Source organism: Photinus pyralis, unplaced genomic scaffold, assembly GCF_008802855.1.
Source record: "Photinus pyralis isolate 1611_PpyrPB1 unplaced genomic scaffold, Ppyr1.3 Ppyr1.4_LG9, whole genome shotgun sequence".
NCBI lineage: Eukaryota > Metazoa > Arthropoda > Insecta > Coleoptera > Lampyridae > Photinus > Photinus pyralis.
Genome location: NW_022170878.1, coordinates 12501009 through 12524682, shown reverse-complemented (window position 1 = coordinate 12524682; position 23674 = coordinate 12501009). Strand labels below are relative to the sequence as shown.

Genomic DNA, 23674 nt, shown 5'->3' with positions numbered 1-23674 from the left:
CAGGCCTTTGAATTTTTTTTCGAAATTGGTTTCTAGTCTATAACTTTTGATTGAGAAGTCTGATCGAAAAAGTACGAATTGATTTGGATTCTACGGACCCAAATTAATAAGAAAAAGTGTTTTCCCGAGAAATTTTGGTGTAGTCGATTTTTTGGTAAAAAAAGGAAGGTTATACACTGCCTTTTTTTGAGCCCCGAAAAAAAATTGTCTCAGATCGACCCGGAAAAAAATTTTCTTATAGAATTTGGCCTGTAGAATCCATAATTTCAAAGAGTTCCAAGATTGGGCTACTAGTTCAAAAGTTACAGCGTTTTGAATTTTTTTTCGACATTTGTTTTTTGTCCATAATTTTTTATTGAGAGGTCTAATCGGAAAAGTACGAATTGTTATGGATTCTACGCACCAAAATTAATAAGAAAAATTGTTTCCCCGAGAAATTTTGGAGTAGTCAATTTTTGGTAAAAATAAAAATACTTTACGAAGTATTCGAATACTAAATATTTGTGAAAGTATTTGAGTTACAAAAACAAATACTGCTTCCATAAAAGTACTTAATTACAAAGTATTTGAATACTTTAAAGGTTTTGAATACTAAAAAGTATTTACAAAATCGAATACTGCCCAGCTCTGCTTTAAACCTTCGTGTATTTGAGGTCCTAATTTGGCACATAAATGTAATATATTTAAAAGCTAAATTGTTAAAAAGTAAATAGTTTTTTGATATACCAGGATTTACAAATTTGTTGTAAAAAAGGAGAAAAGCTGACGTGGCAACAAATAAAAGATCCTGTTGGATGCATGTTGTTAATGAGTTATCTAACAATTTACTTTTATTTTCCTTAAGGTTTTATGGTGAAGCTAATGAACTGTTCGGAACAGTTGAACTTAGCAAAAAGATCTTTCATTTGCCGTACCCAGTTGTATCGAGGATCGGAGCTATTTAAAAGAGCGAGCTGTCGCCTATAACAGATGTGAGGAAATCAGACTCTACTCATTGTTAAAAGTTTAATTAACCAGGTTATAGATAGTTTGAAAATAGTAGGTAAATGAAAGGCTTGTTATTCCGAATTCAAAGGCGTACGATACTGTCCGGAGTGTTAGCTGGTAAAAGAAACAACTTTTTAAAGAATTCTATTTGAACGCGTTCAAGCATGTCTAAGTAGCGAATACCCCAAATTGGGGAGTTATTTAGTAGTACTCCAAGTATTAATGAATTATAAAGGGACATTTTTGCCGACCACCTGGTCCTGTTTGATTTAGCACTAATTCCCCTGACCATCCCTGAAGCTTGCTTTGCTTTTAAGATCGTGTCTTCTGCCATTGTTCTGAAAAAAGTTGAAGACGTAAACGAGACTCCTATAAGTAGACATATTTTCTACAAGTTTCAATTTTTTCGTTATGAAAAAAGAAGTTTTGATTAATTGTTTCACTGCCACTTTTCAAGTCTCAACCCTCTGAGGGGTTAACGTTTTGGGTAAAAACATACAACCGGGGGGTCTGGGGGGTATGGAATACTCCCCAGTAAACGAGAATTTTATTCGAAAGAAGGTATGCAAATGGTTTCATGATGAATGTAAAGAAAGGATCGTATAAGTTTCATTGCTGGGGGGGTATTCCGTACCCCCCAGACCCCCCCGGTTGTATGTTTTTGAAATTTGAAGTTTGAAATATTCATTCCGAATGAAGATTTGATAGTATACTTTTCAAGTCTTAACAAGATCTCTGAGGAGTTAATTTTTTGGGTAGAAACATACAACTGGTGGGTTTGGGGGGTATAGTAAATGAGAATTTCATTCGAATGAAAGTATGCAAAGGTTTCCATGGTGAATCTAAGGGAACGATCATAAAAGTTTCATTGGTGGGAATATTACATACCTCCCAGGCCCCTGATTTTCTGTTTGTATCCAAAATGAAAATTTCTGCCCCATAGTAATATAGAAATTCTCGTGTACTGGAGGATATGGTTGGGGGGGGGGGTCTTCCATAGTCATACCCCCATCCCCCGGTTGCATTTATTTATTTATTACTCGTATAATAATGCTTTTTAGGGGTGCCCCTGCAGAAGGTTTTAAGTTGTTCGATACTACTCCGTTATTTACCTTATGAATTGAGAAAACCTAATTCGGAGTAGCCGGTAGAATGCTCAAAACTGATCTAAGGAAATTCCCATCTCTGTCACAGATGAAAAATTCTTACCTCAGTCCTGGTTCGAACACCCGACCTCCGATTATGTATCTCAAAGCTCTACCACTGAGCCACAAGTCAAAAGATCTCTGAAGGATTAACGTTTTGGGTAAAAACATACAACCGGGGGGGCCTGGGGGGTATTGAATACCATCGACTAAACGAGAATTTCATTCGAAATCACAAGTATGCAAATGATTCGCCATGATGACTGTAAGTTAAGGATCGTAAAGGTTTCTTTCCTGGGTATTGATCATCTGGAGTATGATTCATTCTGAGTATGAATGATCCTGAGTGTGAATTGTTATGATATGTGACTCACAATTTTGTTTTTCACGGAATTTTGTGCGCAAATCCAAATGTGTTACAAAAAACCACCGTCGACCCAAGTTGCAGCCTAATTTTTCATAAATTGCAAGTGCAACGGCCCCAAAACATCGAATAATTTGCTTATCATATCCGTAGAGCACTAAAAATTGTCATCACCGGCTCCGTACAGACTGCCCTGATTACGTAAGCGATAATCTTTTTGAGTTTTAAAATATCACCACACCAATTTTAATAGTCATTTAACTGTAGCAATGAAATTTGACTATTAAATTAATCAGTGGCACTTAAATAAGATTACGAGCATTATTTTTAATATCTGATCCATTTACGTTGATTAATAGTTCGAAGAAATATATTGAAACGCAATTATCATCAGTAGCAATCTCAAGTGCTTCATCAAAAGTGCCTGATGATGTGAAATAAGAAAGCAGTAGATTCGTTATCTTCATCAACAGATCGGAATACCCCCCAGGAGATAATAAAAGTTGTCCCTTTCCAGAAAGCAAACTGTTGTGGTAGCTTTCAGCCGGGGTTATTCTATGGCGGGAGTAACTATGACTCTCTTTGTAGAATATTGGCGGTAGCTTAAGGCAATTGAACCGGAGTACTACCGTTAAAGCCTCCTATCGTAGTGGTGCACACGATTGGGTTGGCACGAGTCATAGTTTCGAGCAGCTACCTCCACGTGGTTCCCGCTGGTAACCTTCCTCCTTGTGTGGAAGGGCTAAGTGCTGCCATACCCCCTAAATGAGCATTATTGTTTATGATTTTTTTCTAAGGGATACTCCCAAATTTCCTGGGAGATATACCATAGATGAGAGTTTGAAGGGCTAAACCATTTGAAATCAAACGTAGCACCAGAGGGGGTATGGAATACATTGTTCATTTTCTGAAAGCAAACTGTTGCAGTAGCGTGATCATAGTAAGACTGACATACACAGTTGGTCATAATATTCCAAAGACGCAGCGTGCGTTGCCTATCTCTGGTGATAGAGGGCGCTACGTTCGCCTTTCCCACGGACTAATTGCGTAAACGCTTTTAATCTTACTTACGCATGTAATCTAAAATACCATTATCGTTATCGCAATGCACCTTGAAATTGTATCGATTGCAATTCTCCACGTGACTGCAACTAAAAAACCGTTCAGTAAATACATGCCGCCATTGCACTTTAACAAAAATCGGTTTATCGACAATTTAGTAGCCGTTAACTTTATATTGTAGGACATTACTTATTTATTTCCTTGTATCAATTACATAATCTGACCCGATTATCTGTTTATCTAGGAGTTTCTGTAAATTTACTTTCATTTGAATTATGTCAGCATTTTAGTAGTCGTTAATTAAGTTTTAATTTGTCGATTCTTTTTTTAAAATTATTATTATTATTATTATTATGTTACGACCGAGATAAGATAAGATTCGCGTTTTTATATATTCAGAGAGTCCGTCCCGGCTTATTAGTCGATATCGAGCGCGTTACGATGCCTAGCATTAACGAAATCGTTACGAACGAGAAGCCGTCGATGATGGTGAAGGCGACGAATGTCTTCAAGCAGGTCAATCACGTGTCGCGCGACAAACGCGGGTCGATTTTGGGCCGTTTTCGTGGCTGCACGATTTGGTTCACCGGGCTGTCGGGCGCCGGGAAGACCACCCTCGCGTTCGAGCTGGAGGCGTTCCTGGTTTCGCACGGGATCACCGCGTACAGCTTGGACGGGGATAATGTACGTACGGGGCTGAACAAGAACTTGGGGTTTTCCAAGGAGGATCGCGAGGAGAATATTCGGCGCGTCGGGGAGGTGGCCAGGTTGTTCGCGGACGCTGGCCAGGTGTGCTTGTGCAGTTTCATCTCGCCCTTCCAAAGGGATCGGGAGGTTGTCAGGAGTATACATGTCGAGAATAACTTGCCGTTCTACGAGGTGTTTGTCGATACCCCGCTGGAGGTGTGCGAAAAGCGCGACGTTAAGGGGCTGTATGAGAAAGCGCGGAAAGGGTCGATTAAGGGGTTTACTGGGATAGACCAGCCGTACGAGGTTCCTCAACATCCGGATCTTGTCGTACGGACGGACTGTTCCATTGTGGAAAGTGCCCAACAGGTGATTGCCTTGCTTCAAACGGGGGGGATTATACCATTACATTTGAGGGCAGTTCAGGAACTTAGTGAGCTTTTTGTTGAGAGCGAGTTGCTCGATGCCGCGAAAGAGGAGGCCGGTACAATTCCGTCTTTGGAGATAGGGGAGGTGGACCTGCAGTGGGTGCAAGTGCTGAGTGAAGGATGGGCGACTCCGTTGAAGGGGTTTATGCGCGAAGACCAATTCTTGCAGTGTTTGCATTTTAATGTCATGCTGTCAGAGAATAATTATCTCAACCAAAGTATTCCAATAGTCTTAGCGGTCGACACCGAGGACAAGGAGCGCCTTACGGGCGCGCCCTCAATCGCCTTGGTTCACAACGGGACCTGTTACGCCATCATGCGCCAGCCAGAGTTCTACTATCATCGTAAGGAAGAGCGAATATGCCGACAGTTTGGGATCAACAACCAAAATCACCCTTACATCAAAATGATATACGAGTCAGGAGATTGGTTGGTGGGAGGAGAGCTGGAGGTGCTCGAACGTGTCCGTTGGAAAGACGGCCTGGACGAGTATCGCCTAACCCCTCGCGAGCTGCGAAAGACATTTGAGAAACTGGAAGCGGACGCCGTTTTCGCCTTCCAACTCAGGAACCCGATCCACAACGGACACGCCCTTCTAATGACCGATACGGAGCAGCGCCTCAAAGACCGCGGATACAAACGGCCCGTACTCCTCCTCCACCCGCTCGGCGGCTGGACAAAGGACGACGACGTCCCACTCGCCACCAGAATTCTCCAACACCAAGCGATCCTCGACGACGGTGTCCTAAACAAGCACTCGACAGTCCTGGCCATCTTCCCCAGCGCGATGATGTACGCCGGCCCGACCGAAGTCCAATGGCACGCGAAAGCCCGAATGAACGCCGGCGCCAACTTCTACATCGTCGGCCGCGATCCGGCCGGCGTTCCGCACCCCCTCGGCAAGGCCGGCTCGCCCGACGGCAACCTCTACGACGTCACCCACGGCGCTCGCGTCCTCAAAGTCGCACCCGGCCTCAACGCCGTCGAAATCCTCCCCTTCAAAGTCGCCGCGTACGACACCGAAAACAAGAGGATGGCGTTCTTCGACCCCGCGCGCCAGGACAAATTCGACTTCATCTCCGGCACGAGAATGCGGACGCTGGCGAGAAACGGCGAGGATCCGCCCGAGGGTTTCATGAGTCAGAACGCATGGAAAGTGCTGGCCAATTACTATCAGTCATTAGCGAATAAATTATGAATTGGAACATTGACCCCTGAAGTGCGAACGACGTGTTTGCGCTTTATTATCGGTTGACACAATTTATTTTTCCGTTTTCCTGATAGTCTAATTAAGAAATAATTGTAATTACAAGTATTAGCATAGTGCAAAGTAATGGTGGCGTAATTGGTTCACCGCGAACCTAATATATCTGCGGTTTTACTTCAAAAACATGTTGGTGTAGTGTAGGGGATGAGGTTTCTTGAAAGTAATCATTCTTCCTGCGCTGGGAGCTATTGAATTCCTCCCAAGACCCTCCGGAGCTACTTTCCCCTAAAGTGTTTACAATAATGGGGGTATATGCGCGTATATCCCCAAGAGAAAATAGAAGTTGTTCCTAGCTTTCCATGGAACTGTCGTGATAGATAATCGATTCTGTATAGGTACTCCCCAGATCCTATCCGGTGCTGCGTTCTCCGCCAGAGGGCCTAGAGGGTAGGAAATCCCCCAGGAGCAGATAGAAATTCTCACCAATATCGTGATAGCTTTAAGGAAAAGGCAATCGATTATTTCTGCCTTCCTCTCTCTTTCCCTCTTTTGCTTCATGTACGTTGATAAAGAGGGGACTCCATCCCCACCACTCTTTTTCATACACGAGAGTTCTAAGGGCTGAATTTGCTTGGGGAAGAGGGGTCTTGGGAAAAGGTAACCCATTCTTCCTGTGTGCTCCCAGATTCCCCGCAAAATGTTGAGAATAATTTGCATGCGTACGCTAATTTTCTAGGGAATGCCGTTACATTGGGTTTTGGGAGACACTCCATATATTTCTAAGGATTTAGTGTGTTTGGCTTTGGGGGAGATGTAGCACTGGGTGGCTCTAGGTGGTATGCTATACTCCCCAGGAAAAAAAGAGGAAACCAAAAGCCGGCTTAACCAAATCGGTCGTGCGCTCATTTCAGGAAAACCGTCCTAAAAGTCATCGCTACGACGTAAGGGCTCATCCTCATCCTACAGAGGAGCACAATCGAAAAGTAGATGAAGAACTCCGAAGAATTCTCGAAGTTCCCATTCTTTAGCCAACTATAACTCTCGCCAGGAAAGATTGCCGGTCACAGCACACCTTGTGTCGATCTACAATCTATGTTTTTCTTAAGATGCGAGCGACTTCCAGAATCGGATCGTGCTAATGTTGAATGAAAAAAGTCTTTTTGTTCAACATTGACACGATACTATCCTGGAAGTCGCAGAAAAACATAGATCGTAGATCAGGATCAAGTGTTCTGTGACCGGCAATCTTTCCTGGCGAGAGGTTTAATAAAGATTACCTACATGTCGATATTTCGCACACAAACAATAAATATCATGTAGGACGTCACTTGTGGTGAAATACTTCTACGGTTAGGCAGCACACCTTACATCTGAAATAATAGAACCATGGAAAAAATACGAAACACCCTGTGAAAATTCTTCGACTAAGATCGTTTTGCGCAGATGCCGGAAACAGGGAATTTTTCGCGACGAAGCTTTGCAAAAAAGTTAGCGTCGTTTGACAGATTCCAAGCTGTCTCCAGTAACGTTTTCTCAATGTTTACTTTGATTGTTTTGTTTTGAAGGTCCCACCCTGTATATACAACTTACTACGATGCACACATTTTTGAGAGTTGGCAACCACGTAATTTTTAGGAGGGGAAAGCGATTTGCGCCATCTGGAGAGCACGAACGGTGGTTACGCTTGGCATCTTGTCTTGAATAGCAGTCGTGAACGTGTCGCTCCATAAATGTTTGTTGTTATTTTGTGTTATTTAATGCAGGTAGTAATTTTTGCATTTCTTTATATCGTATTTGTGTTTTGTATGCCGCATTTTATATTTTTTGTGTGTTTCAATCTTTGTTTTTGAAATTTACTTGGTTTCACCGCAATGCATAATCACATGTGTGATACCGTTATGCTATTGTTTGTAATTGTTTACGTTTTTGGTGTAATGCTTGCTTAATTTATGTTTATTGATGTTGATTACGTGGTCTTGTCCCTGAAGTAAGATTCATATAAGCTTTGATCATTTTATTTTAATATGTGGAAATTACCGATTCGTTTGATCTATGTACTGACTTGTTGTTTGTAATTAACAATTTTGTCCGTGAATGAAGTAGTCACGGGGGTGATAAAAACTGTAGTCAAAATTGAGTTACGACACCTAATTCCGTGATTGTCTTCGATTTTCAACTGTCGGCTCGAAACCCCGAAACCAGGGGCGGGTTACCTATCTTGCAGGAGCGGGTTTACGCTAATCAAAGCTCTTCGGTTTAGAATCTATGTGCGATAAATGAGTTACGATTCGTAATTTCCACATATTTCGTTTTTACTTAAATTTGCCTACAAGGCCATGTAATTTTCCATCTTGTTTTTAACAAAAGGACTTTATTGCACCAAAGATGAGTCACATCCTGTGTATTTCACCCTTTCATAGAATCTTGGTACCTGCTTATACCTGACCCATAATTCCCAAAACTTGTATTAACCAATAAGTTACCTCTTGAAGTCTACCTGCTACTTTTTGTGATGTTACAATTTTATGTTACGCATTCACATCATTACAAACAATTAACTTTACAATACAATTTTATATTAATTTGACGGCTGGTTTTTTTATTGGTTATAGGTTCTTTTTTTCCCAGCCTATTTTTATTTTTATTCGGCGAACTACTGTTTTCAAAGTTTATTTTTGTAATGTAATTTAGTTTGGACTTAAATTTCCGAGCTTTTACAATCATAATAACCACGATAATTATTAAACAAACTTTTCACAATTTCAGTGTTTTATTTTACGTTCCTTCCCTACTGTGCTTCAGGTCATAGCGTTGTTTACAACAAACGTAAGGGGGCCTTGTCTTAGATGTTTGATCACGTGCCACTTTTCAAATTTGAGAGGGATCTTGTTTAGTTTTGGAGGGAAGAGTCGTTCGGGTGGCCATTTTTTAAACGTTGCCGGGTTGACTTTATATCCGTGTTCTTGTAGAACCTGGGGGTTAAGTACACTACACACTGAATGCTATTTGTTTATTGAAGCATGGCGTGCTCCAATCTTTTGTTCCTTGAAAATGCACAGGTGGTTATGCCATTATATTGTTTTATTAAGTGTTTATTTATGTATTCACGTGTAAAGTATATTAGCATCAGTGTGATGTTGTTCTGTAAGAGTCGTTTAACCGTGGTAGAATAAGTAGCTCATTACAGTTCCGATTCTTAACTGTATCCTGTTGCTTGCAGTGAGTAAGCAATTCGAAAAAAACATTGCTGCTGTTTAGTAGCGTCATTCAACTTGAACACTGCATTTACACCTGTACCTACTTGTCAGGTTAATGGTAACATTATTAGAAGTTGTCTTATGTCTAATTGTTTAAGTTGTATTTTGTTTATTTTATTTAAAAAAATGGTTTTAACTGCATTTCTTTTTTTCTTTTACATTTTGTGGGGTTGTTGTGTGTGGTTTTTTCATAGGAGCCAAGGAGGTTTGTTTCTCAAGAAACTTCAATATTCGTTTATTTTCATTTGAACATTCAACAAAATTTATATATAACTATGTATAATATTCCAGTCTTTATTGAAACTTTGACTTAACGATATTATATTTAATTGTAATTAACATACTTTTTAAATACGATTTTAATTCGAATAAATAATAAATAAATTACTTCACAATTTTTGCGGCTTTATAAATATTAAAAAATAATCCTTTCTTAGCGTACTATTGACTTTGCGTCTTTGGTACAAAAAAGGTGAACTTCCTAATCAAGAAATACTAATCACTCATAATAATTACATTAGATTTGGCGAAATCATATAATTCTATCGTTAGTAGGATGGAGTGTTACAGGGTGACGATTCTGAACAGGTGGAGCCGTGTCGGTGACTCAGCGAGTACTGTAGCGCCATCGGCGTCAGCCACTCCTTAGGCAGGCATCTTTCCAAGAACGGCACCCAACTGCTGAAGTAGGCGAGTCGATTCACCCAGGCTGGTATGTCTCGACCGCAGAGTATCTGAAAACAAAAGTGTGAGGACTACGGAGACTTAGATGGGCAACATGCAGACTTTATATCGTACTCAAGACTTCAAATTTTTTAACATACATCAATAAATATGCATATGAATGGATAAATCATATTTATACGCATATCGTCCCTTAAACAAACCAAGTCAAATTTATAATAATAATAAGTAAGAATAATAATAATAATAAGAAACATTTGAAGAATATGAAATATTGGAAGAATAATTCAGAGAAACTGAAAAATTCAGAGAATTTAAGGAATATTATGGATCTGAAACATTTGAAAAATCTGAGGAACCAAAAAATTTTTGAAAAATCAAAAAAATTTGGAGTGAAAAATCCTATGGAACTGAAGAATATTAAAGATTTGAAGCAACTGAAATATTGAAATAATTCCGAAAAATGAAGATTTTAGAGAACTTAAAGAATCTTATGGATCATGAAAATTTGAAAGATCTGAGGAACCAAAAAGTGGCATTTCAATCAATAATACGGCAAACTGTTATTAATAACAGCGTACATAGCAAGCACAGACACAAGTATTCTGTATAAAACCGATTGTTTTAGATGTCACTATAATCTTAATGACAGGTAATAATAATTCATTTGTTTTATTTACACAGAATATTTGTTTCTGTGCTATGTCAGACTGCAAATCAAACAGTGGGCGCATGCGCATATCCTAATTCTACTCTATTGCTAATTGCTATGTCTTTCCCTTTACTAGAAGCATCCGTGGCTAAAAAAGTTGACATGCATATGTTAATCGTCAGGATTTTTCTTGCATCATGTGCTAACGCCTATAGCACTTATGTGTACAAATTTTATTGGCATTATTTAAGGGATGATAATATCAATCACAAAAATTGATATAATTAGTGCCTAAACTCCCCTAAACTCAGAATTTACTCCGCAACATGAATATTAAAGTATGAGAACGAAAAAAACCTAAATGTGGCCCCTTTAATCCTTCATTTACTTTCGTGCACGCTCCGGAAAAATGATTACAGTTATTGTTCATTAGATGATATCGGTCTCCTCTAAACTCCTTTCCCAATTCGTTTATAATACGCTTCACGTCGTCCTCGGTGAAATCCGTGTACCCGATTTGTATGGACTGCCTGCAAATGAATTGAGGGGGGAGTACATACGGAAAAATTTGCAACAGGGGCCGTACGTTACCTAAACCGAAACTGTTCGCCTAATTCTTTATCGTCTCTGGGGTCTATTTCGAAAATGCCGGTGAACGGAAATTGGTGGCCGCCGTACGCGTACTCGACGCCGAATATTTCGACGCCCGAATGGAACACTCCAAGGCCTATGTTGGCGGTGTACTCGTTCACTTTGTACATGTCGTAAACGTTGAGGACGACCGGCTCGCGGGCCATTTTGCTCGGCAGTAGTTCATCGGAGCCTGAGTCTCTCGTTACGTTCATACAACTGAAAGGCAAATTACACGCTATACCATTTGAAAACATTGTCAAGCATATGTGGGGGGCCCACGCACAAATGAAAACACACACAAACACAAAGAATCTGTCCGACCGCGATGATTAGTTCGGTGTCTTTAACGTGTAGACCATCACTTTATTTTTGCGAATTCGACATTAAAAATAGAATTACTCCTTGCGTTTTATGAAAAATAAGCAAAATTTCTGCTGTGAAAGGTTAGCTTTTTTGGTGCAAGTCACAGCGCATGCGCCATGCGAGACTGGTATGAATCACAAAGTGCAAGAATAAAGTCGACATGCTCGACTGTGTTCGTGAAGGAAAAACGGCAGGAAATTACCTTATAATTTTGCATCCGAAAACGTTAAACCCCCGTGACATTTTCGAAAAATCTACGTCATCTTGTCAAAACGGCCGATAGTAGATTGTTTAGTAAGTAGGCTGTGACCGACACGATCATTTCCGATTGGTCTACTCGAAGCGAGAGAAGTAAGGTTATGTTCGTTTCCAATTTTGCTGTGTCGCTCCGTTTTTTGATTTGGTGTTGATTGTTCAAAAGTAAAAATGACGACGGGCGAGCAAGACCGTGAGAAAATCCTTCAGGATTACCGCAAGAAGCTGATGGAGCACAAGGAGGTTGAATCTCGACTGAAAGAGAGTAAGAACTGTCGGGGCACTTACATCTTTGTACAGCTACGATTTTAGTGAGAGAGCAACTGAAGGACCTCACCAAGCAGTACGATAAGTCGGAGAACGACCTGAAGGCCCTACAAAGCGTGGGGCAGATCGTCGGGGAGGTTCTGAAGCAGCTAACCGAGGAGAAATGTAACGTCCTTTCTTTGTTTCACGAGTTAACGTCTGCGTTTCAGTCATTGTCAAAGCGACGAACGGGCCACGGTACGTCGTAGGATGCCGTCGTCAACTCGACAAGGCCAAACTAAAGGCGGGCACGCGAGTCGCGCTCGACATGACCACGCTCACGATTATGCGATACCTACCGAGAGAGGTCGACCCCCTCGTCTACAACATGAGCCACGAGGATCCCGGCGATGTCACCTACTCGGCCATCGGCGGTCTATCCGAACAAATCAGGGAGCTGAGAGAGGTCATCGAATTGCCGCTGCTCAATCCGGAGTTGTTCCAACGCGTCGGGATCACGCCGCCGAAAGGTTGCCTGTTGTACGGTCCGCCGGGTACCGGTAAAACGCTACTGGCACGAGCCGTCGCGTCACAACTCGATGCGAATTTTCTCAAGGTGGTATCGAGCGCCATCGTCGATAAGTACATAGGCGAATCGGCGCGCCTCATCCGCGAGATGTTCAACTACGCCAAGGATCATCAGCCGTGCATTATATTCATGGATGAAATCGATGCTATTGGTATGTAGGACCTATGTTCCTTGTATCTCAAAATTTACCCCCAAAAAATGGGGGGGGGGGGGTTATAATACCCCCCCCCCCCCCACCAAGACAATTTCACGTTTAACTTTGCAAGAAATTGTCGCGCTCGCAATATTCCCATTAAAAACGACCTATTCCCTAAAATATTTACTTCCGCCCCTTCCATCTTGGTGTCCTTGAAAATATGCGCGTTCAAGGAAAATTTTACATTTTGCGTTCCTAACAACTGTCACTTGCGAAATATCTGTAGAAAAATTCTCTTGGAATATCCACATCGGGTATAGTCGTCCCCTTCAAATCTGCCCCTCCCCCTCTAAGAATATTCACTCCAATTTTGCCCTCAAAATATTTCACTCCAATTTTGCCCTCAAAATATTTGCTTCCAAAGAAAATGTTCAGATTCGAAATATAATCCTTGGAAAATAATGGCTTCCTGAAAATTCTCCCCCTTGGAATATTCCGACCTGGAAAAAATTGTCGCCCGCGAAATGTTCCCTACAAAAACCCCCTCTCTGTTTCCGAGAATATTTTGATCTAAAGAAAACGCCTCCAACGAAAATTTCACTGTAAGTTTGAGTTCCGCAAATCGCAATATTCTTTACAAAAATGGTCCCTCTTTCTTCGGGAAGATTCGACCCGCAAATTCGCTGTTTTCCCTAAGGAAAAATTCATGTTTTGCGTTCACAAAAACTGTCGCCCTCAAAATATATTCCACGAAAATTTTGCTTTCGGAATATCCACTCCAAATACAATCGCTATCTGCCCCGAAAAAATTCTCACCTGAGAGCATTCTATCCCAGGTATGACCGCTCCGTAAAAATTCTTCCTTCAGAATATTTCACTTGTTTTAATATTTAATAATTATAAATTGTTGCCCTCCGAATATTCCTCATAAAAACCATCCCTATATTAGAATATCCAACCCGGAACTACCGCCCTCACAATTTTCGCTGCTTAGAAAATGTTTCCAAGAAAAATCTGTCCATTTCACAGTAAGGAAAATTCAAAAATCGTCACACTGGATTATGTTTCGAAAAATTCCCCTTCTGAATATTCCCACCTGAAGAAAACGCTTCCAAGGAAATTGGGGTTCTGGAATATTCCCTACAATTTTTCCGCGATCCCTCGCCCTCAGAATATCCTCACACAAAAGAAATACCTTCACTTTTATGTTCACAAAAATCGTCACCCCCCGAAATGTATTGCACGAAAAATTAACTCTCGGAATATCCATTCCGGGTGAAACAAATCATTGAAAATTTTAGTCTAGAAAATATTCTCTTCCCTTGAGCATATTTACCACAAACGCTAGCCCTAGAAATGCTCCCACCCTAAGAAATCGCCAAATCCAAAGAAAATTTTCAGTCTCGAAAAATTCGCTTTCGGAATATCCACCTCAAGCATAATGGCTCCCCGAAAATTCTCCCCCTTAGAATATTCCGACCCGAAGAAAGCGCCTCCATGGATAGATAATTGCACTTCTGCAGTAAATAAATAAAAATTGTCGCCCGCGAAATATTCTGTGAGAATATTCACACCAAAGCTTCAACCCTCAGAATATTTTTACAAAAAAAGCGCGTCGAAGGACAATTTCACTTTTCTGTTCTGAGAATATTCGGAAATTGGACCTATATAAGGAAAATTCACGGTTTACATTTTTTAAAATTGCACTCCCGGATTACCTTGTTTACTACTCCACTACTACTCCAAAATTTCTCTGGAAAACACTTTTTCTTATTAATTTTGGTGCGTAGAATCCAAATCAATTCGTATTTTTTCGATTAGATCTCTCAATCAAAAGTTATGGACTAAATACAATTGTCGAAAAAAAATTCAAAGGGCTGTAACTTTTGATCTAGTAGTCCAATCTTCAAACTGTTTGAAATTATGGATTCTACGGGCCAAATTCTATAAGAAAATGTTTTTTCCCGATCGATCTGAGACAATTTTTTTTTCCGGCCTCAAAAAAACCAAGTGTATAACCTTTTCTTTTCCTGTCTCGAAAAATTCCCTCCTCGGAATATCCCACCCCTTCAAACAAATTCTTCCTCTCGTAATATTCCCATTCGAAGAAAACGCCTCCAAGGCAATTGTGGTCCTGGAATATTCCTTACAATTCTGTTCTGAAAAAATGTTCCCCCTTGAGAATATTTTGATATTCTCAGGGAATAGTTCACAAAAAATTGTCACCCCATGTATATTCACTCCCTTAACACAAAAACTTTGCCCCCCCCCCCACTTTTGGATATTTTACCTCTAGAGAAAAATTGGCCCACTTATCCCCTTAAAAGTGTGGCGCTCTTGTAATATTGAAAAAAAACTCGAATTGCGAAAAATTTTTGATTCGGCTACTAATTTGTAGTGGCCTAATTTCATATTTACGCCCCCCCCCCCTTCCTTGTCGTATGAGCCGTCGTTTCATTACTAAAACTACTCCAGGTGGTCGCCGATTCTCCGAGGGTACGTCGGCGGATCGCGAAATTCAGCGAACGCTAATGGAACTGCTGAACCAGATGGACGGCTTCGATTCGCTGGGCCAAGTGAAGATGATAATGGCGACGAATAGGCCCGACACGCTCGATCCGGCACTCCTACGTCCCGGTCGGCTCGATCGTAAGATCGAGATACCGCTGCCGAACGAACAGGCGCGCTTGGAGATCCTGAAAATTCACGCCGGTCCCATAGCGAAGCACGGCGATATCGACTACGAGGCGGTCGTCAAGCTTTCGGATTCGTTCAATGGAGCGGACTTGAGGTTTGTGACCCTTTTTACCATCATCATCCTCATATGCCCGCCCCGCGTGAAGTTTGCAATAATGCAAAAATGTACAGGGTGTCCTATTAATATAGTTTCAAAAAAACTTGCAAAGTTAATGTCAAATCGCGCCCTCTACCACGCATCACATTTACTAAAAAAACTATACTTATTCATGAAAACCTAAACCGAAGTTACCCACCTTTATTAATTGTACCCACCCTTCATTTTTTATAAGAAAATGGTCCAAAATTCATACAAGATTGCCATTATGCATATTTGTTGGGCGTATTTTAGGAAAAAAAAATCATTTTTTCTACTTAACAACCGTACGCCCTCTCGCGGCAAACATAGAAACCGCCGATTTCTCTTGGTATGTTAACAAAATCTTTTTCTCCAAGCTGTACAAATAACGGTTTCATAGAATATGGCCTGTGACATTTATTAAAGGGACACCCTGTACCCTCTGATCTCAGCAAGTGGTGGTCCGCATTTCCTTGTAATTGGAAATGTGGTGAACATTCTGCATTGAATTACAGAAATGTCTGCACGGAGGCGGGACTGTTTGCGATACGCGCCGAAAGAGAGTACGTCGTCCAGGAGGATTTCATGAAGGCAGTGCGAAAGGTTGCGGACAACAAGAAGTTAGAAAGCAAGTTAGATTATAAGCCGGTATAGTAGCGACTTATAATACTTTTTTTTTTCTATTTAATTTAAAATATAAATAATAAAGATTAACAGAGATGTGTGTGTGTATAACTTGTAGTCAAAATAATTGCAAAAATATTTGATAAAATATCACAATAAAAAATCGCCTGAATGGAATTACAAAAGTAAAATCTACTTTCGCCCGAGAGTGATGCGGCTGTAATTTTAGATTATTTCCCAATCCGAATCCGAAATCGACGACTCTGTGATTTTTCTTTCTTGTTTTGTGGAAACATTCTGCAATTGCCAGTCGTTTGGAATTTTTACGCAGGCTGAAATCATTCATAAAATGACACATGTACTGTTAATTGACAGAAAAAATAGTTCTTCAATGCTCTTGTGAGAGGGCGCTTTCTTATGGAAATCCATGTTTCTGTCAAAATTAGAAAAACACCTCCAGAATTTAAATTTTTATTATTATTATTTTCACTGTCAGTTTCCATAAGTGAGCGCTGTCACAAGTGGAAGCAAGACAGAAGCTGCACTTGGGACTGGGATTGATAGGGTTGTTGCCAATTGATTTCGGGTCAATTGCGATGGTTTCTCTATATACGCTCCAGTAATATATGAACTTTTTTAAATATTAAAGAAAAAAAGGATCATAATTTAATCTAATCCAATTATTTTTAATTTTCTATAAATCCCTAGGAATGTTTAGTTTTCCAAGTCTTCCGATTATTCGAATTTTCCTGTGCCTTGAATCTCCTCTGGTTTTTCACAATCTTTTCTGTCTTAGGACTTCGGATTCTATATTTGTATGATTCTTTGCGATTTTCAGATTTTTCCAATTCATCGGCATATTGGGATTTTGATCCTTCAGATGAAGGCTTTTTATTTATTTAAACAGAAACACCTCCTCGCACATTATATGCTCCTGATTACAGAATTGGAAAATATTTAAATCGAAATAAAGCCTTGAAATAATTCTCAAAGTGATAGAAAAAGACCTCTTCGTGCATTATGTTCTCCTAGTAGAAGGAAATAATTTACATAAGTTTGTCGACAAATAACAGGTGTAGTATTAGTTACAGAAACACCTCCTCGCACATTATATGCTCCTGATACAGAATTGGAAAATATTTAAATCGAAATAAAGCTTTGAAATAATTCTCAATGTGATAGAAAAAGACCTCTTCGTGCATTATATGCTCCTAAAAAGACCTCTTCGTGCATTATATGCTCCTGATACAGAATTGGAAAATATTTAAATCGAAATAAAGCTTTGAAATAATTCTCAATGTGATAGAAAAAGACCTCTTCGTGCATTATATGCTCCTGATACAGAATTGGAAAATATTTAAATCAAAATAAAGCTTTGAAATAAATCTCAAAGTGATAGAAAAAGACCTCTTCGTGCATTATGTTCTCCTAGTAGCAGGAAACAATTTACAAAAGTTTGTCGACAAATAACAGGTGTAGTATTAGGAACAGAAACACCTCCTCGCACATTATAAGCTCACTATGATACCACTCATAGTTCATATGCTGGGGGGTGTTCTAGACGTTCGATGGTGTCTCGAAAACTGTGATGACAATGGTGAGGTAGACGGCTCTTAAGGGACAATGTAGCACCGGAGGGAGGGAGGGGGTATTCCTCACTATGAGATCAGTTGTTGCAATCAAGTTTGCCAGCTTTTTACTTTTACTTCTGGTCGGGGCACTTTTGGTACCACTGGTGCAATTTTCAGTTGTTTACTTCTCCCACCAAGGCCTTTTTTAACGTCCTCTATTTGGCCTTGACGGCACCTTTGTGTTTGTATTTTTGTGGGTGTCGGTTTGGGTTACTCCCACCACCCTCTCTTTTTGTGCTCCTGGGCTGTTACATAACTCTTTGAATATTGCCTTGTTTTCAATACGACGTAGCCCCACCCCGGAATGGTGGGAGTGGGTGGGGAGTTGCTAACAATGAACTATATAAAACTGAGAACTTACCCGGAACGCCGGCCTCGACTGACGTATAATTACTAGATGGTAAAGGTGGACCGTATCCGACTTCTGAATTCGTTGCGACAGGCGTCACGATGCGATTATCGTACGATTCGCTCTTAAATGACGCGTTAGACGATTCGTTCGAGCTACACGATTTCGTCGAGATTTCCAGTTGCACGTTCTCGGGCTCGGCGGACATTTCGACCGTGCCGAAGCACAGCACGTCGGCGAGCAGCTTCTCCTTGCTCTCGATGTCGTTCTTGATGCTCTCCGGACTGCGAAGGTCGGGCAAGATGTTCACCGTACTCTCGGTCATGATCGTCGGCTTCGAGACGTGACCGCCGTCGTGCTCGTCGGAACTGTTCGAGCTCCAGCTCGCGACGCTCTGCGCCTTCTTCGGCCGTCTCGTCTTGTACAGGATGTCGTCGTCGAAATTCTGATTCGAGATCTTGTCGTAGATCTGCAACTTTTTGTAGCTCTCGTTCGGCTTCGGCCGTCTTCGTGGCGATTCGGTCGCCTCCTCCGCGTTTATCACCGACGTCGAGTCCGTGTGAATGTTGAGATCGCCGCCGAACGTCATTTCGATGAAAGGCGGAATCGCCGAAATTATGCTGCTCGTTTGTATTTTATGCGTTAGGTCTTTTATCGAGGTCGAAATCGGGCGAAAATTGGAAGCCGTCGGAATGGGAGGAGTCATATCTGAAATGGTCCTCTATCTAAGTACGCGCAAGGAAAAAATGTGCCAGTCATGCGAAATTAAAAGAAAATGCAATTTTAAATTTTAAGATGGCAGTTACGCCCTCTGCTGGTTATTTTTAGAACTTGAAAATATTTTCCAAGGATTCTTCGTGACCGATTTACCCAATAATTTTTTTTACCCCTAAGTCATATGACGAACGGTTCTCGAGATATGGTCGAGGAACAGTCTTATTGGGTCACCCGGTACATTCGCAAAATTTTAATGAAATCATAGTAACCGTGTCGGCGAAAAATAAATGTTTAGTTTTTTAACTTTTGACATTTTTTTTCTCAGTTTTTTTGTAATAAAACCTGGCACAATTTTTGTAGGTTGTACACAGAAAAATAAGGTCTTTCGAATAACGTAATAAAAATGTTAAGTGGCAATTTGAAAAAAAAAAGTTCGATTCCCGTTGTCCAAAATTTTTTTCAAAAATCCGACCCGTTATTTTCCTGTTCCGTATGCCGTATCCGTCCAACCGTTTTCTCGGAAAATTGCCAACATACGTACGCACCGGGTGATCCAATGGCCCTCTGGTGGTCATTTTTAGAACTTGAAAATATTTTCCAGCGATTCTTCATGACCGATTTACCCAATAATTTTTTTATCCCTAAGTCATACGACGAACGGTTCCCGAGATATGGCCGAGGAACAGTCTTATTGGGTCACCCGGTACATAGACGGAAAAAATTTTTATTCTTTAAAAGTTGGTTAAAATGATCTAAAACGTCGCTCCCGCTAGGTAGCTAATAAAAAGGGGTACTCACCATAGATCGGCTCCGGATTTTCGGATATCCGAATTAAGCTCCGTTCGCCTTCGAGGATAAAAATTTCGTCTTTACACACTGCGACGCCCAATACGCTAAAATTGACATAAAGAACGCGGATAGGACAGACAATCGGGAGCTTACCCTCGCAGGTTGCTAATCATTGCGTCAACCGTGAGCTCTTTCGGATTGAGCACGTACACAACGTCATTATTGTAAGTGACCAATAGGTGATCTTGGAAGGGAAGAACGACTCCGAAAGACGCCTCCTTTTGAGGTAGTAGTTTTCTAAGGCTTTTCGAGACGGGATTTATGAGTTGCGCCTCCGAACTCCTTTGGTTTAGTATGTCCTATGGTCAATTACTATAGTAACTCAAGGCGGTTTAGCAAAATACCTTAAATAGTAACGTCTGTTGCACGCAGCCTTCGATGTCCGATACCCATATGCGTAAACCGGGCCTGGTGCAGTACAACACGACGTCGTTTGAACGTAAACTATTCTGGTGAAATATTCCACCAAAGTTACCTAGTCTGTAATATGCGCAATTAAAACAAAATACTATGATGAAAATGTATTTTTGCAAACATACTGTATAGTCCTCGTAACCGTGAGTGTCTTTAACCATATTGTAACGAACATTCCATAGACATAAACGTGAACTATGACGTGTTTGTTAGAGAAAATTCTAGAAAGGCTCGGAAGTGTCCGGAAGCGTTCAACAACTATCGAGAAAGAGGGGGATTTGCTGTATAAGCAAATCGAATTATGATTCAGGTCAGTTCCACTTTCAACGCCGAAGTAATAAATACTTCGTTCCGTTATATTCTGTGTATTCGTTCACCTTGTGTCTTGTATGCCGCATTTCATATTTTTTGTGTGTTTCAATCTTTGATTTTGAAATTTACTTCATTTAACCGCAATGCAGAATGACATATTAAATACCGTTATGCTATTGTTTGTAATTGTTTACGTTTTTGGTGTAATGCTTGCTCAATTTATGTTTATTGATGTTGATTACTTGGTTTTGTCCGTGAAGTAACATTCATATATAGTCTTAACCATTTTATTTTAATATGTGGAAATTACCGATTCGTTTGATGTATGTACCAACTTGTTGTTTGTAACTAACAATTTTCTCCGCGAATGAAGCAGTCACGGGGATGGTAAAAAACTAATCAAATTGAGTTACGACACCTAATCCCGTGATTGTCTTCGACATTCAACTGTAGGCTCGAAACCCCGAACGAGGGGCGACGCTACCTATCTTGCGGGCGCGAGATTTCGCGAATCAAAGCTCTTCAGTTTAGAATCTATGTGCGATAAATGAGTGGCGATTCAATAATTTCCACATATCTTGTTTTTAGTTAAATTTGCCTACAAGGCCATGTAATTTTCTATCTTGCTTTTAACAAAATGACTTTATTGCACCAAATTTGAGTCACATGCTGTGTATTTTACCCTTTCTTAGAATCTTGGTACCGGCTTACCTGACCCGTAATTCCCAAAACTTGTTTTTAACCTAAATATTACCTCTTGAAGTTTACCTGCTTCTTTTTGTGATGTTATAAATTTATGTTACGCATTCACATCATTACAAACAATTAATTTTACAACACAATTTGATATTAATTTCACGGCTGGTTTTTTTATTGGTACGTCCTTTTTTTCCCAGCCTATTTCTATTTTTATTCGGTGAACTACCATTTTCAAAGTTTATTTTTGCAATGTAATTTATTTTGGACTTAAATTTCCGAGCTTTTACAATCATAATAATAACGATAATTACAAACTTTTCACAATTTCAGTGTTTTATTTAACATTCCTTCCCTACTGTGCTTCAGTTCAGAGCGTTGTCTACAACTAACGTAAGGGGGACCTGCCTTAGATCGATAAATACTTACGCTTACGAATTCAACAACCTCGTATCCCTTGCATTTTATCATATGACTTACGCTTTCCTATCCTTTTTCCCAACCTGGGACACCTTCCACTTGTTCTCCTTCTTGCACACGATCGATCGGTACATCGTCGACACCAGCAAGTTTTGATGATGATAGCTAAGCTGCACGACCTCGTACGACTCGTTTAAAATTTCGATCGACTTACATAAATGCTGCAAGCGGGGGAGCCGTGACGAAAACATTTCCTCATCTAACACTCACCCACCATGTAAAAATCTATCTCGGTCAGCACGATATGGCCGAGCTTGTCGCCGGAAAACAGCTTCATGCCGTTTTTCGTCCATTGCAACGCCGTAATCGGCGCGCTGTGCAGATCTGAGACTGTGTACCTTTCGATTTGCTTATTCTTCGGGCGTAAGTTCTCGGGTAAGGATTCGTGATGCGACTTAGGTACTTGGAAAATGCTTATACTCCCGTCTTGGTTACCGCAAGCGACCATGTAGTCGACTGTCGATATTACCTTGAGTGTCGTGACGGGAATGCTCGTGTTCTGAAAGTCGGATCGTTAAATCTTCGGTATCGTGTCGTACGCCGTTACCTCGCATCGTAACTTTTGCAAGTCCTTCGTTCTACGATTGTACCAGTAAACGAGACCGAAATTTGTGCCCAAAGCTATGAAGTCTGTTAGAACGTCGACACATGTTAGCTTAATGTCGTAGGTAAATATGCCACTTTGTGCTTTCGATGGCAAGCGATTGAATAAATCGGCAAGGGGGGCCCACTCTCTTAGAATCATTTTTTCAACGTCTGTCTCTCATCTTTTGCTAAAAGAGGCAAGATCGAGAAATTTTATATAAATAATGCGTTTATAACCCTACTTTTATACGTCAAAACAAAGGGAAAGGATATGCAGTGTTGCCTCGATTTCAAGGTAAGAACGTAAAATCATTGTTTATTCATGGTAAAATATATTTATGTACAGGAGAGAAGAATCCAAAACTCGAATAAACTTAAGAATCCAAAGAAAACCTACAAGTTTATTGTTGTTTACATTGTCTACAGTTAAAAGTATTTAGGGCCATCCTGTACACACACAAAAATCTATGCTGCCCTCTGCCAAACTAGATTTTTGCACATAACCTCAACCGACAATGGAAGGTAAACATTCAAATTGAGAAACATTTTTAACATTAAATTTGTAGATTCATTATGGCTCGAACTGATGATTTTGTGCCTCTCTCTAATATGTTTGCGCTTCTTTTATCTCGTACACAAAGTAACCACTTCATCGGCAACATTTCCGTCGGCAAAACGTAGACTACCTGCAAAAACCGTAATATGTATCGGTTCCGGGGGCCACACAACCGAAATGCTCGAGCTGGTGAAACAGTTGGACACCGAGAGGTACACGCCGCGCCATTACATCCTTGCGAACAGCGACACGACCAGTCTAGGCAAAGTACAATCGCTCGAAACCTCTCGCGACCATCGCATAGTCGCGATACCGAGAAGTCGATCCGTCGGTCAATCCTACTTTACGTCGGTCGTTACGACCGCGTACTCGACGCTGTACAGCGTTCCGATACTCGCGAGGATACGGCCCGATCTGTTGCTCTGCAATGGTCCGGGCACCTGCGTTCCTCTCTGCGTCGTGGCGTTCGTGCTCAAGGCGGCGTTCGTGTGCGATACGAAAATCGTTTTCGTCGAGAGCTTCTGCCGAACCAAGACCTTTTCTCTGAGCGGTAGAATTCTGTTCTATTTGGCCGATCATATACTCGTGCAGTGGCCTTTGCTTAAAAGTAGATGTAGGCGGGCCGATTATGTGGGACAGCTGCTGTAATTATAGTCGTTAATTTAGGTCATCAGTTGTAGATAAAGTGTGGGGGGGGGGGGCAAGTGGATTTGAAGCCACATTTGCGACTTTGGGATATTTATTTTAATGGAGTTATGTATGTATGTGATGTGACTTATCCACCCCCTCCCCATGTCCAAAGATGGGGGGGGGGGGGTAGAGGGGGATATAGTAATGAAGGCATTATATTATTATTCTGAGAGGTGGTCCCCTATCAGAAAACTGTGCCACGACCTAAGACCTATTGTACCCTCTAGTCTCACATTCCTCAGGATGTCAATATCCTTGAGG

The 23674-nt window shown here is 40.8% G+C and overlaps 5 protein-coding genes across 7 annotated transcripts; 3 read left to right on the top strand and 2 right to left on the bottom strand.

The window, feature by feature from the left end:
- Window positions 1-3907: 3907 nt before the first annotated feature.
- LOC116180542 (bifunctional 3'-phosphoadenosine 5'-phosphosulfate synthase-like) lies at window positions 3908-6080 on the top strand. The gene has a single exon (XM_031500585.1). The coding sequence runs from the start codon at window positions 4000-4002 to the stop codon at window positions 5869-5871; it is 1872 nt and encodes a 623-aa protein (XP_031356445.1). The 5' UTR covers window positions 3908-3999; the 3' UTR covers window positions 5872-6080.
- Window positions 6081-9356: 3276 nt separating this feature from the next.
- On the bottom strand, window positions 9357-11806 carry LOC116180115 (deubiquitinase DESI2). Of its 2 annotated transcripts, XM_031499955.1 has the most exons (4): window positions 11672-11806; window positions 11065-11322; window positions 10862-11003; window positions 9357-9871 (listed from the first exon to the last, which is right to left on the bottom strand). In XM_031499955.1, exons 1-4 carry the CDS (start codon window positions 11710-11712, stop codon window positions 9686-9688), a joined length of 627 nt encoding a protein of 208 aa, XP_031355815.1. In that variant the 5' UTR covers window positions 11713-11806; the 3' UTR covers window positions 9357-9685. The 2 variants fall into 2 exon arrangements, with proteins under 2 accessions (XP_031355815.1, XP_031355816.1); XM_031499956.1 differs by lacking the exon at window positions 11672-11806 and having other exon boundaries at window positions 11065-11591.
- Window positions 11807-11847: 41 nt separating this feature from the next.
- LOC116180113 (26S proteasome regulatory subunit 10B) lies at window positions 11848-16230 on the top strand. The gene is made up of 5 exons (XM_031499952.1): window positions 11848-11989; window positions 12037-12156; window positions 12201-12710; window positions 15171-15486; window positions 16026-16230. Exons 1-5 carry the CDS (start codon window positions 11896-11898, stop codon window positions 16162-16164), a joined length of 1179 nt encoding a protein of 392 aa, XP_031355812.1. The 5' UTR covers window positions 11848-11895; the 3' UTR covers window positions 16165-16230.
- Window positions 16175-22467, bottom strand: LOC116180112 (WD repeat-containing protein CG11141). The gene is made up of 9 exons (XM_031499951.1): window positions 22410-22467; window positions 22130-22355; window positions 21797-22081; window positions 21583-21743; window positions 20025-20160; window positions 19774-19979; window positions 19630-19724; window positions 18127-18822; window positions 16175-16466 (listed from the first exon to the last, which is right to left on the bottom strand). Exons 2-9 carry the CDS (start codon window positions 22325-22327, stop codon window positions 16360-16362), a joined length of 1884 nt encoding a protein of 627 aa, XP_031355811.1. The 5' UTR covers window positions 22328-22355; window positions 22410-22467; the 3' UTR covers window positions 16175-16359.
- LOC116180114 (UDP-N-acetylglucosamine transferase subunit ALG14 homolog) lies at window positions 22326-23405 on the top strand. 2 transcript variants are annotated; one of them, XM_031499953.1, is made up of 3 exons: window positions 22326-22462; window positions 22514-22689; window positions 22734-23405. In XM_031499953.1, the coding sequence occupies exons 2-3, from the start codon at window positions 22683-22685 to the stop codon at window positions 23369-23371; spliced, it is 645 nt and encodes a 214-aa protein (XP_031355813.1). In that variant the 5' UTR covers window positions 22326-22462; window positions 22514-22682; the 3' UTR covers window positions 23372-23405. The 2 variants fall into 2 exon arrangements, with proteins under 2 accessions (XP_031355813.1, XP_031355814.1); XM_031499954.1 differs by lacking the exon at window positions 22326-22462 and having other exon boundaries at window positions 22493-22689.
- The last annotated feature ends 269 nt before the right edge of the window (window positions 23406-23674 follow it).